Source organism: Notolepis coatsorum (assembly GCF_963971535.1).
Source record: "Notolepis coatsorum genome assembly, chromosome: 6".
Taxonomy (NCBI): Eukaryota; Metazoa; Chordata; class Actinopteri; order Aulopiformes; family Paralepididae; genus Notolepis; species Notolepis coatsorum.
Genome location: NC_140170.1, coordinates 174,325,769 through 174,340,181, shown reverse-complemented (window position 1 = coordinate 174,340,181; position 14,413 = coordinate 174,325,769). Strand labels below are relative to the sequence as shown.

The 14,413-nt window shown below is 38.9% G+C and overlaps 1 protein-coding gene across 2 annotated transcripts; it reads left to right on the top strand.

Moving 5' to 3' along the window:
- Positions 1–558: 558 nt before the first annotated feature.
- LOC311230671 (protein shisa-4-like) lies at positions 559–14,400 on the top strand. 2 transcript variants are annotated; one of them, XM_084317034.1, is made up of 7 exons: positions 559–667; positions 2,183–2,372; positions 2,457–2,566; positions 5,798–5,914; positions 8,029–8,157; positions 8,405–8,567; positions 13,054–14,400. In XM_084317034.1, exons 1-6 carry the CDS (start codon positions 601–603, stop codon positions 8,512–8,514), a joined length of 723 nt encoding a protein of 240 aa, XP_084173160.1. In that variant the 5' UTR covers positions 559–600; the 3' UTR covers positions 8,515–8,567; positions 13,054–14,400. The 2 variants fall into 2 exon arrangements, with proteins under 2 accessions (XP_084173160.1, XP_084173161.1); XM_084317035.1 differs by having other exon boundaries at positions 2,183–2,351; positions 13,054–14,397.
- The last annotated feature ends 13 nt before the right edge of the window (positions 14,401–14,413 follow it).

Below are 14,413 nucleotides of genomic sequence, written 5' to 3'. Positions count from 1 at the left end.
TTTTAGACTATTTTTGTATCACAAACAGTGCTGTATATATGTAGATCTGGTATGTCATAAATGTCTAGTATATATGTAGATCTGGTATGTCATAAATGTCTAGTATATTTGTAGATCTGGTATGTCATAAATGTCTAGTATATATGTAGATCTGGTATGTCATAAATGTCTAGTATATTTGTAGATCTGGTATGTCATAAATGTTATGATGAATTGAAAATGGGGGACCCTGATGTAAACAAGACGAAAGTTGTGTATGTCGTAAACAAGGAGAGAGAGAGAGAGCGAGCGAGAGAGCCCCCCCCCTCCCCCTCATCCGCATGCGCAGTAGTGCAAAACAAGGTCCACGCCACGAAGCCCCGCCCCCCGCACAGTCAAACCTAGTCCACGCCACGAAGCCCCGCCTCAAACCTAGTCCAAGCCACGAAGCCCCGCCCAGACGTTGGGCTCTGTGGCTCTGCAGATATACCCTACTCAAGAGAGCCAGTAGAAAACGGAGGAAGAGGGCGGGAGGAGACAGGAAACCAATGTGGAGAGGGAGGATGGAATGTACTGTGGGAGGTGGTGGAGGAAGGATCGTCTGTCTGTCCACCAGCAGCCATGGCGGTGGGTCAGACTGCAGTCTTCGGTCTTCTGTTGGTAGGGCCACTCCTCTCATGTGTTTCTGGTAAGTTTAACTGTTACCAGCTGTATGATAGTATGTATGTATGTTATTTTCCTGTATTATTCAAACCATCATTTAACATTTCATTTCTCTCCATCTCCTGCCCCTCCCACACACCCCCCCTCCCCCCCTCCCTCCCTCCCCTCGGTTTCCCTTACATACTTCCCTGATTGTCTCCCCTACTGGCTTCTGTCGTTGTTGTTTGTTACTTGTGGTTTTATGTTCTTGTGTATTCATATTTCATACTGTTGCTTTTTTCCCTGTGGTTCTATGTTTCTCTGTTCTTTGTTCTTTGTTTTGCCTTGTTTTGTCAGCGTCTTTGGGTCATTGAAATTGTTTGGGTTAACTTAGTTTGGGTTAACTTAGTTGAATAGGTCTATGTTTAGTTACAATTTACTTTAGGATGCACAGATAATGATAGAGTGGGAACTAATGACTGAATGTAAATGTATGTTAACAACACATAGGAACAATTATGATTTAGCCTAACTGATAGGCAGGGTTGGGAAGGAAAGGTTATAGGTTACCGATTACCTAGGCTACCAGTAATTAGTAACATAATCAATTGGATTACTCAAACACAGTAATGTAAACAGATTACTTTATGATTACTTTGCCATTTAATGTACAGAATTGACAGTGTCATATCATCATTGTCTACAATCATGATTAGCGTTATTTAAAATAGTATTTAAAGACGTTTGTGTTCTTAATCTCACCACCAGAGTGCCTTTTCTGACTAGTCTTAAATCATTACTAACTGACTCATTACAGCTATAATTATTATTATTATTATTATTTCTTTTTTTTTAGTATACCTGCAGTATATAATAGTATATATAATAGTATATAGTACATAATAGTGTATACAGCACCTTGTAGTATAGTGACGTGAATATTTCGTGGCAGTAAACAGCCAAACAAGTTTTAGTTTAGGAAAATAGCTTTAGGATCACTTCTGTAAAGAAAGACTTTGCTGTCGAAGAGAAATAAACCATTTGGATATCTTTGTTTTACACCGGAGCGGCTGTGGACATTATTTTTCTTTATCAATGAATGTACTATACCACGGGTAAGCAACTTGACAATGACACTGTAACAACCCATCATCTACACTCACTGCACACACATCCACACTCACTTTAAACAAACACTCACATTACCACTCACTTTAGACACTTTAACACACTTTATATTTATCTATTATTAAAGAGATTTGCACTACATTCATACCTCATTTGCACCCTACCCTAAGTTTTCTACCTCATCTAATTTCTGCATTGTACCTCACTGTTACTAATTTTACTCTGTATTGTATATATGTATATTGACTTTACTTACTTTTTAATTCTTAATTACTTTTTTTTTACTGTATGTAGCATACTCTCAGGGGCTCATACAGAAACAAGCATTTCATCAAAAAGTATTTTGTTGTGACAAATAATAAACAAACTTGAAACAATTGATTGGAAATGCATTCTTTTTTTCTTTCTTCCTTTCTCCCTCCCTTCCCTCCAGCAGGCTTATTCAGTACCTGTTCAGACTATACAGATGATAAAGGTGACCATCATGTATCCCAGGAGTGTGACCAATACTGCTGTGGCACCTGCACCAATAGATACTGCTGTGGTGAACTCTCCAAAGCCTTAGGTGGCATCAAACAGGATAACTGCAAGAAGGGCAGTATGTACGTGTTGCAGCCCACACTGTGAGCATCAGCCAAATCCCAACACTGTCTGCTGATGGTGTGAATGACAGTCAGTTTACATGTATGTATGTGTGTGTGTTACAGGAGCGGAGGACAAGTCTTTCTCATAATCTTTGCGATTGTAGTTGTCTCGATTGTCATCACCATGATCGTCTGCGCTTTCCGTCCAGGCTGCCCGATGTATAAGATGCGCAGTAAGTCACACTGTATATTATAATACTACTAATGTTAGGTTTGGGGTGTGGAGATGGTGATAGGACCCAGTAGCAGACAAAACAGTGGGGAAGCAGGCAGGACACGGCGGGTAGAGACTAAGTAAAGAGTTTTACTTAAAACATGAGAACTAAAGCACCACAAACAAAACCACTATAAACAAACAAACTTCAAACACGAAAACAAAAACCTCTCAGTAAAAACAGGAAGAGGGGAAAACGTAACACAAGGCACAAAACTACCACGGGGAAACACTTACTAACACGAGGAACAGGAGACCAGGAACGATAGCATATGACAGTAACATGAACAACGACCACGACAGGAAACAATAAACGCACAAGGAGACAAGGAAACAGAACTTCACCAGGTAATTGACACATGAGGACTGATTAACAATGAGACACACCTGGGAGGGGACAGACTAAGGCCATGTCCAGACAAACGATTTTGGTTGTTTGAGGCAAAGTATTTGATTGTGTATTTGATCATTCTGCCACACGGAACTGCGTTCTGGCAGCCTGAAGACGGTACTCTCTGATACCAGTTCCCAGAGTGCGCAATTCTGAAGACGCCCCCCCACTGTGTCACCATCTTTACAAGCGATACGCGTCTTCTCCTGAACCGCTGACGCATAGCCCACCTCTCCCTTACCCGCATGTGCAAATTCAGCCAAACATCACCAACCACCGTCGACAACAGATTGACATCTCCCTTAACACTTTCAGTGCCCATCACGTCATATGACGTTTTATCAGCCCAATGTCTGAATGCCCACGACGACAATTATCGTTTTATTTTTTTATTAGCGATCTGAATTCATATTTCATCAACCGAGTCTCCCGTTGGTACACCAGCCCCATCAGCAGCTCAGAATGGAAAAAAGCGCCCCCTATCGTCTATCCCTGAAAACTGCACGTCAGTCGCTTAGACTGACCTGGGATCAGTGATATGTAGAGGCGGGGCCAACTGGCTCCCTGAGCTGGCAAGCCGCCTGATGAACATGGAAGTGATCGCGGGACGGGAATCAGCCTGGAATATATATTCACAGTAGCCAATCGATAGTAGACAGTAGTGATAGATTTTTGGAATGGCGATCAGGAATTGGAATGATCTTTTTGGAGAACATCTGATCTGAGGTAAGGAATCTATTTGACCAGTCTTGGGATAATCAGAGTTGTATTCGCTGAGATATCAACGTGTCCCCTATGTGTGTGTGTGTGTGTGCGCGATTGCTTTGAGGAAATCGGAGAATCGATTTTCAGCTTGCGGCCCCAGCGTGCATACGTACACATATACTATCGATAATCTAGCGTTTATTTGAAAACGATTAATAAATAGGCCGAAAAATGACAACGTTTTTGTGTATTCTAGATTAGAATATTCCAGTAAACGTCTTTTATCATGGAATCTTTTTATTTTCCTTGAAAACGAGGGCTTTTCAAAATGCTATCAAACGAAAATGAACCGATAAAAAAACAATCCGCTTCGACAATGTTGACTGGAAAACGAATCATTGATAAGCGACGGGCAGATTAGACACATAGCCATAATTTAAAACATAGATTAGGCGTTATTAACGCTATCATTGAAGTGGATGGTGGGCATTCAAGCACTAAATCGTGCGCCCCCTGCTGGCACTGAAAGTGTTAACAGTGTTACAGAGCTTGATCGGGCTTTTACAGCTAAATGTACTTTTTCTGAAAACCCAAGTAGTAGCCAAGCATACTGTTCCATAGTATACCCCTTCAGTTGATCATGACAAATCCTCTCTTACCTTGACGATTAAAAAGCCTCCATAATTTTGTAAATAGTATCCCCATGGCATGGTGTTGAGCTGTAGCCAGCAAGCTATGCTATCAATATTAGCTAAATAATTAGCGTCACATAGCTGGCCTTTTTCTGAAAACCCAAGCACATATTGTTCCATAGCATACACCTTCAGTTGATCATGACAAATCCTCTCTTACCTTGACGATTAAAAGCCTCCATAATTTAGTAAATAAAAACTGTAGCCAGCCAGCTAGCATTGATGCTATTCAAAATGCTATCCACATTAGCTAAATAGCTAACCAACTAAATACAATAGTCAGTGGTATCCTGAGGTAGCGTTAAATACAACGTTTGCTAGTCGAAATGACTGGACACACACAGGGACAAGTTAAACATCAATTAATTAATTAATTCCAACAGGTAGTTTGAGCTGCATGTGAGCCGCGGTCTTTCAATCAATCAAACTCTCCTCTCCTTTGGAAACTAATGACGTTACGTTAGCTCGAAAAGCACAGAACCGGCCGACACAAGTTAAGCTGCTAGCAACAGACACTATAACACTTCCAGTCGGGGGTTTTCAAAATAAAAAAACAGGAAAGACATTTATTTTGTAAATGTGTGGCATGCACTTATTATCTTGAGACGTTTTTGTTTATACGGAAACCTTAAAACGAAACGAAAACTAAACAGATCAAAATCGTTTTAGTCTGGACAAGGCCTAAAGAGACACTAATACAAGACAAGACTGATAACAAATACACTAACACACTGGAGACAAACACTAAACAAGACAAGGGAATACAAAAAGCAACAAGGAAACTGGGAGAGACAACAAGATGGGGAGAACACTCAGGAACATGGATAATTTAACAAGACATAAATGTACAATGAGTCCAAGAGGTAATGATGGGAATTGTCCAGCAGGTGGGTGAAGAGGGAACTGTCCATGAGTGAATGGAGGATGTGGATGAACAAGAGGAGCGGGGACAGGATGGACATAGTAGTAAAAAACAAATAATTTAGATTTGTCTTAGTCTTAGTTTATAGTTACATAGTATAACTATGTATATACCATGTTCTACAGTCTTAGTTTGTAGTTTCATAACTATGTATATACCATGTTCTACAGTCTTAGTTTGTAGTTTCATAGTATAACTATGTATATACCATGTTCTACAGTCTTAGTTTGTAGTTTCATAGTATAACTGTTTATAAACCATGTTCTACAGTCTTAGTTTGTAGTTCCATAGTATAACTTGGGTCACAACTATTTTGTATTGTATTATTAATAAACGGTTTGAACGCAGATGGGCAGGCAAGACATATAGCAGCTAGTAGCTAGTTAGCTTGTATAAACACATTAAACAGTGATCTGAAAATTACACCACATGTATCAATTCATTGTTAAACTTAAACAAACCTGACTCCTCTCTCTGCAGAGGCGAAAACCCGCCACAACGCTGGCGCTGTGATCCACACGTATCCAGGGAACCAGCCGGCTCCTTATCTTGGTCCCCAGTCTGGAGCTCCCTACCCTGGGGGCCCCCCTGCCCAAGGTAACTCAAGAGGGAAGGACCTGAAGTAACGCCATGTAGGGTAGAACGAGGCTGACTGCAGCTATTGCCTCATACTTTACTCACCAGATACTATGAATGTGCAGGACTTGGTCTCTTGGACACAAGACCAAATAGAGAACAGGTATTGGTCAGCTAGGTAGGATTGGATTACAATAATTTTAGAACACAGCTATTTTATATTAGCAAAAACCCTGCTAGATCCTGACAGTCTCATTTAGGAAATTCTTCAGTACAACAAAAGCACAGTGACTACAGTAATGTGTCACTCTAAACATGTAGTACTACCTGCAGTATATCAACCAATGGAGACGGAGAGCAACGAGTCATACTCTGAAAATCCACTGAGAAAACAAGATGCAAGCATGTGCTGAAACTAGGGCTGTCTTAAATACTTTGAAGCTTCAAAGCTTTGTTCGATGGGCATGGGATTCGAACGGGAAAATAAAATTTGAATATAAAAAAAAAAAAAAAAAAAAAAAGATTCAGATTCTTTATTTTATTTTTATTTTTTTATCCCCCCTCCCACCTGAAAAATCGTGCGCCTCCAATGCAACGAACGTCATACGCCTCATCAACTCTGCCTCTCTTTGTTAACTACAAAAAGCAATGCCGTTTGTTATTTAAGATAAGGTCAGGCTCGGCACTGACAGACTTGTGTTCATTGTGCTGCTTTTATAAAGCCTCAAATGACGGCTTACAATATTTCATAAAAGCAAAGTGTTTCGTTTGTCTAAGATTTAAAAAGGTTTAAACTTTACAGCACTGACAATTCTTTATAGTATTTTTTATAGTGTCCCGACCCAAATAAAAACATGTCTTAATAAAAGATTCAGTCGAATTCTGCCTTTGTCTCTATTAACTACATATAAATATGTATATAATTGTTTGCTTTATTATACGAAGGTTGCAACATAATTATGTAATGTAATGTGTTGGCTGCGCCCAGGCAGCGCAGCTCCCGACTCATTATTAATTTAATTAATTAATCCAATCCAATCCACTTTATTTATAGAGCACATTTAAAAACAACAAAGTTAACCAAAGTGCTGTACAAGTCCCACAACATAAGATACATTTTCTTTTAAATTTCAATTATATATATATATTTCATTTTTTTTATCTTGAAGCTTCGAATTAAAATCGAATCTCGGCCCCGAAGCTTTGACGGCCAAAAAAAGCTTTGAAGGTCAGCCCTAGCTGAAACACAAACAAAATAGCTCTATAGTTAAAAACATGACGTTTGAATTTAATTAAATCTTTATTTCGAAAAATGTTGTGGGAGGGGGTCAATGTTTCTCATCAACCGGAGTCAGCTGAGACGGAATCTTATTTGAACACTTTTGAACTAACAAAAAGAGTTATGGCGATAGATTCCCATCTGCAGGAAGGAAAGATTTGCACAATAGATGTGGTCATTGTTATTTATAGTACAACCAAAACAAACTCATAAAGTTAGTCATAAAGAGGATGGACAACCAAATAGACACATCTCCTCCCATTCTCCCCATCACCTCCTTCCTGTCCTGAAAAGACCTCTTCAACTCATGTCCTCAAAAGACCATCCACAAAGAATGGATTGCACGGAGCAAGTTGCACCCTTACTTATAATTCATTATGAATTGAAAATGGGGGACCCTGATGTAAACAAGACGAAAGTCTTTCTCTGGTCTGATTGATTGAATGAAAATTTTATTAACAGATTGCAGAATGGGTACAATCCAGTACGGCTCAATACACACAATTAGGTCTATACAGTGGAACCTCACTCCCCAGGTCTATAGATTACAGTGGAACCTCACTCCCCAGCTATTTAAACCACAGTGGAACCTCACTCACCAGGTCTATAGATTACAGTGGAACCTCACTCCCCAGCTATTTAAACCACAGTGGAACCTCACTCACCAGGTCTATAGATTACAGTGGAACCTCACTCCCCAGCTATTTAAATCGCAGTGGAACCTCACTCCCCAGGTCTATAGACAGACTATATGTATCACTCTCAATACATTTACTATCTACATCAGTATGCCATTCATCTTCTTTCAGCTATTTAAACTATATAATTAACTTCCACCTTTGTTTCCTGCTCCTAGCCCCTTCCTATCCTGGACCCCAGCCCATGGGTCCCGGCTACCCTCCCAGCATAGACTACAACCCAGCCCTGCCCCCTTCTGCCCCCCCTGCCTCTGCACCATACGGACCCCCAGGACAGTCTCAGCCAGGTGAGCTATCTCCTCCTCTTCCAGTCCCGAAGTAGCTGAAGTTATCAGGCAATCTGTGTTACATTTTAATATGTAACACCTCTCACTTCATATCACTTCATGCTGATGCCATATTAAATTATGCCCAATCCCTTCCTCATTTGCTCAATGTCTTTGCAGGCGTCAGTGACAATAGCTTAAAACAGGAAGAAAATATATAAAACAATATGCTCAAACCAGTCTTCTCGTTCCCTCTTTGTGTTTCTAGTGTACCCTCCCCCAGGCACGGTGCCCTACAGCCAGCCTGGGTATGCTCCTGATGGGCTGGACTACCCCCCACAGCCACATGCCTTCCCCCTGCCCTACCCTCCGTCCTAAGTGGTTAGACGTCACATGGGTCTTTCTGATTGACTGTGAAAGCACGAATAATGGTATGTTTTAATCAACCTGAGTGCCAGGCCTTGAGCATCCATACATGAGCTCTCACAGTTTGAAACACAAGACCGCAATCAACCGTCAAAAGAACCACCTTCCTACTATACTGTACCTCATATTCATGTCAATGAAACGCCTACACAGAGTTCTGATTGGTCACCAGCTGCGCAGCACAGGAGAGAAGCATGAGAAAAAAACTTGCCAGGTCAGCCGCTGGAGTTGGTTTACTGCTCATTTGCATTCTTTAATCAACTGGTAGCGTGGCTCAGATCATAAACAATGATGAAGACACGTAATGTTAAAGGAACACTCCACCCAAAAATTGTCAAGTCAAGTCAAGTCAAGTCAAGAGTTTTAATTGTCACGGCATACAGGTATCACCCAAAACTAAAAACCGTCCTGTACAAATTAATTTGAGTTATTGAGTTAAAGGGTTAAGATGTGTGATGTCATTAAATGTATATTATTCCAGGAAGTAATGAATATGTCACAGTGAAATTATGAAAATATATATCAAGGTCTTTGCATTATGCCTTACAGTTTCGATCACTCACTAAGGCTTTGATGTTTATCATTTTCATTATCTCACTGAGATGTATTTATTACCTGCTGGAATAATTTACATCATAATGACATCATACATCTTAATTCTTTAACTCGTAACTCTCAAACCACATGAATTTGTATAATGTATAATGAGAAATTCATAAATTAAGAATTTATTTGGGGTAAAAGTTGTCTCTGAATCACAGGATGTAGACTGTGGGTATATAAGCTGCCATTGTTCAACTGTTTGAGTTGCGATTCTCTTCCCCTTCTGCTATCTGTAACATTATTTGGCAAGGACACCGTGGCACCGGGCTTAACACCGCCCAGGATGATTGTGATTACTTTAAAGAAATACAAACAAGCCAGAGTGTTTTTTCCCTTACAGCAGAATGATAATCTGTTCCGCCAGAGCTCTCTAATGTAGTGTGGAGAGAGGCCTGGCTATGTGAGACTAGGGAAAAGACAATACTTTTATTCTGCACCTTTCTAAAATCTCTGTGGATGTATTATTATTATTATTATTATTATTATTATTATTATTATTATTATTATTATTATTATTATTATTATTATTATTATTATTATTATTATTATTATTATTATTTTTGTAATCATTAGTCTACATAAACCTTTGATCTATAGCACCTTAACACTTGGGCCACCGCTTTAAGAGATAGGGATGCGTGGCGGTGTTTGCAGGGCTATATCTATATTCTATATTATAGCTATGGAGACAATACTATTGCTCATTTGACATCAACTATCCATCGTTCAACATGTGAATTTTCTTTCATGTATACGTTTGCGTGCTATACCGTGGTGAATATTGTATAGTTTCAGAGTGATCCTGGCTAATTCCTGAAAACGGCGCTATTGAGCAATACGTGAATTTAGCTAAAAGCGTTGGCGTTGCTCGCCTGGACACGCTATTATTTCCAATTCAAAGGTATATAATAAGTATTATGTTTCATCATGAATGCATGAAAGGGGGGGGGGGGTCGTTTTTTGATGCTTTTCTCGTCAGCAACGGCATACGTTTTGGAGTATGTTACATATGATCGTTGCGATCGATGTGAAATCATGGTTGGATCAAAGTAGGATTGATGTCATATAGTCCTTACCTTTACTAGGAGGTATCCCAAAAAGAATATTCCAATTGTCTGATTGCGATTTCCAGTATTGGTGTCCATTGGGTCCCCGACATAATCCGGCACAACACGTGCATCGAGGGGCATTGGACGCGTTTCAATGTGATCGGGTGAACCGCTAGACTTGCCTCAACCAAAATGCTGCACCCGGAGGGGTTTAGATGTAACACACGGTGTGCAATAAGGTTTCAAAGGGTGGGTGATACTGCCACCTAGCAGGATGCGGCCGGTATTGCACTCTAGCGATCTCAGAATGATTTCCTATGGTAACACAGAGGTCTGTGAACCTGAAATTAATAAAAAAAAATCAAATAAAAGAAATAACGATGAAAACCCGACTATACTCGGGTATGGTGCTCAACCGCTGGCGAGTTAACCTGACTATCCTCGGATCTGGCACTGAAAGTGTTAAAGTATGGCTTTCAGCCAGTGGAGTGTGTTTATACAACTCTGAATTATGTCCCCTATCACTAAGCTGCAGGGGGAGAAGAACAAGCAATACTTTACTCTTCTATGCAGTGGTGGAAAGTATTTTTACTCAAGTACTGTACTACAATTATGAGCTACTTGTACTTTACTTGAGTATTTACATTTTAGGGAACTTTATACTTTTACTTCACTACATTTCAAAGGAGATATTGTACTTTTTACTCCACTACATCTATCTGAACCCATCAGTTACTAGTTACGTTGAAGAAAAGGATTTTGCATAGAAAACATGGCAAAAATATATGAAGATTATGTACTTTCAAATCTGAAGCCTGTCAACTTCAAGAGGACATAATCAGAGCAGCATAACTGGACCACATACCACTTTAACATAACCTTTAATCAGAGCAGCATAACTGGACCATACCACTTTAATATAACCTTTAATCAGAGCACCGTAACGGGATCACATACCACTTTAACATAACCTTTAGAGGTCAATTGACTGAGGGTTGAATGATCACAAGCACTGGGATACACAAACGTCATGTAGAATGCATACTTTTACTTTAGATACTTAAGTACATTCAATAGCAAATACTTCTCTACTTTTACCGGTTAGCCTAGGCATTGTCCAACTAACACCTCTCCCGAAGGCTAACCGGTCATGTCCGCTTCCATTCATTGTGCTAAGCTAGGCTAATGTGCAGCCAGAAACGTGCAGCGTTTCTACTGAACGCAGAGAGGAAACTGGTATCTACTTGTCTCTCTCTGGAGAAGACGATAAGCTAATTTCCCCAAATGTTGGCATGTTCTTTTAAGTAAAGGAATTGTGTACTTCGTCCACCACGGCTTCTATGTTATTATTTCTTACTATGAGTAATGTTTTTTTTGTCACAGGCGTAAAGTCTGATTACATCACACAGACTGTGAGGTCATTGTCTGGCTTGGATTAAAGCTCCTAAACCTATCTGACAACCTCTCTGTGACTATCTAGGTCTTTCCAGGGCTCTTCTAATCAAACGTAAAGCTGACACAACCTTCACCACGTCAAAGGAACACAACAACAGTATGGGACATGCGCTTACCGTCTTCTCCAGAGTCAGACAAGTAGATAGATGCCAGTTTCCTCTGGTATCTCTTCTTGTCTGACTCTGGAGAAGACTGTAAGCCCATTTCCCATAATGTTAATTATAAACCTAACCCTTACCATACATACAATTAGGGATGTCCGATATTATCGGCCGACCAATATTATCGGCCGATATCGGCAGTAAAATGTGATATCGGAAAATATCGGTATCGGTTAAAAAAAACAAAAAAAACAATAACAATATTTGTTATATATATATCCAGTGAAATTATTAGTTACCTGAAATTATAACGTTTTTTGGACGGGGAAACCCTGCATATATCGGTATCGGTTGATATCGGTTGATATCGGTATCGGCAATTAAGAGTTGGACAATATCGGAATATCGGTATCGGTAAAAAAGCCAATATCGAGCATCCCTACATACAATATATAAACACCACAGACCATTCTAACACTAAGGCTATGCCAGACCATCACCTTGTATAGTGCCTTCAAATGTTTGTGATTACAAATCTTAAATGCTATAGAGATGATGTCAAAGACATTTCCACTCTGCTGCTTTATTGCCTCTTAGAAATGAGCACTTTCTGAATAAAACCAACTATTACTTATTCAACCACTTCTAAATAGAGCCTTGACTGAATTCAGATCAGTGTTATCTAATTTGTTTTATTGTAATATAGTTTATGTTTGAAGTTATAAGATGAAGAACAATTATACGTTTTCAGATGCCATTATCTAAAGTTGGAATGTTGCATACTTTCATAGTTAAAGAGAGTAGAATTTATATACGTCCATAGTTAAAGACAGTAAAGTTGGTGTACAATACTTACATAGTTAAAGGAAGTATAGTGTTTGTGTACGTCCATAGACAGTAGAGTTTGTGTACTTTCATAGTTAAAGACATTAGAATTTGTATTATGTCATAGTTAAAGATAGAGGCTGTGTACTTTCATAGCTAAAGACAGTATAGTGTTTGTGTACTTTCGTTTAGTTAGACAGTAGAATGTTGCATATTTTCATATTTAAAGATGGTAGAATTTGTGTACTTTCATAGGTAAGGATAGTAGAGGCTGTGTACTTTCATAGTAAAATTAAATAGCAGTTGTGTACCTTCATAGTTAAAGATTATGAAGACAATGAACTATGCCAGGAAATTATGAATGTTACTATATGATATATATTATATTGTACAATGCACTGAAGAGTTGTTGTGTCGAGTTTTTTTATTAAACATTTTTTTTAGATTATTTTATACAGCTTTTTCCCCCCTGGTCAGGCATGACCAACAGAGCAGAGAGAGGAAGGTCGGGAGAACATGTGGGGGGATGAAAGACATGCGGCAAATGTACGTCGGGTTCTAGTTAAAACTAGATACTTTCTGACAGATGTTAACTACTGCTAGTTACAACTAGTTAGTCTGGCAGGTGTTACCTACTGCTAGTTAGAACTATACTGTCTGTTTTTCTGGGTGGACCTTCCCTTTAACCTTGGCCCACATTTGTGTTTTTTAAGGAAAAGGAGCTAAATGATAGCATGTCTTTTCATTATGGCACTTTCTGTACCAGTGGTGTCAATGTTCTAGCTGTGTTGCCGGACCACTGAGGAAGCAATGTTGAGGAAACAGTGAATATGAACAGCTGTAATTGAATCGCTTTGAAGATTCTATATATTCAGGAAAATATATAAAATACATATTTGATTCTGTATATTCTAATATATATCTTTAGAGATGCATTCCTTTCTACCAGGAAGTATTATTAGGAAGTACGTCCGCTGGGTTTGAAAGCCATGCATGAATCAAGGAACATAAGGTTTTTAGTCTCTGTGGCAGTAGTTTAATATATGGAGTGTGATGTGTGACTCATCTACCCTATATATATCAGCCATTTATCCAATCAGCTGCATTCCACCTGGGGAAATGGGAAGTGGGGAGGGGATACATGCACTCAACATGTAAACGACAACATTCATTAATTTGGACCTGCAAACGTTTTCTAAATGATAAATTCATTCATATATTTTTTTGGGGGGAAAGCAATACTTTTATTCCGCACCTTTCTAAAAGCTCTGTGGATGTTTTATTTAAAATAAATTACTCTACATAAACATTTTATGTGGAGCACCTTTAAGGTTAAATCAATAAAACGTTTTGCTAAATATAAATGTTGCTTTAAGTTCAATAATATTGAACATAAGAATGAGGGATGTTTACAAGGGAATGTCATACAGTCTTAGTGGATCTATAGCAGCAGATATTGATTATTGGAAATAGATGATAAAGTGTTCTGAATGGCTTAACTCACTCAGTAGATAAAACAAAGAGCTCGGAGGATGTCAATCAACAGTAGGACTATTAGTATTATTATACTATTAAGTATTAGTAACTTTTAAAGGAGAACACTCACAATATTCATGTATATGCTACTCTAGAATGACTGGAAATGATTCTGATTGTTTACCAATGTGCCTGACTTTTTTTTTTGTCAATTCTATGATACTTTTTTATGTTGATGAAAGTTTTCTTATCTATGACATGGATGATGACTAAGATATATTTAGCACAGAAATGTTGTGGAATGTATACAAATAATAAAAAAAAAAAAATGACAACACTTGC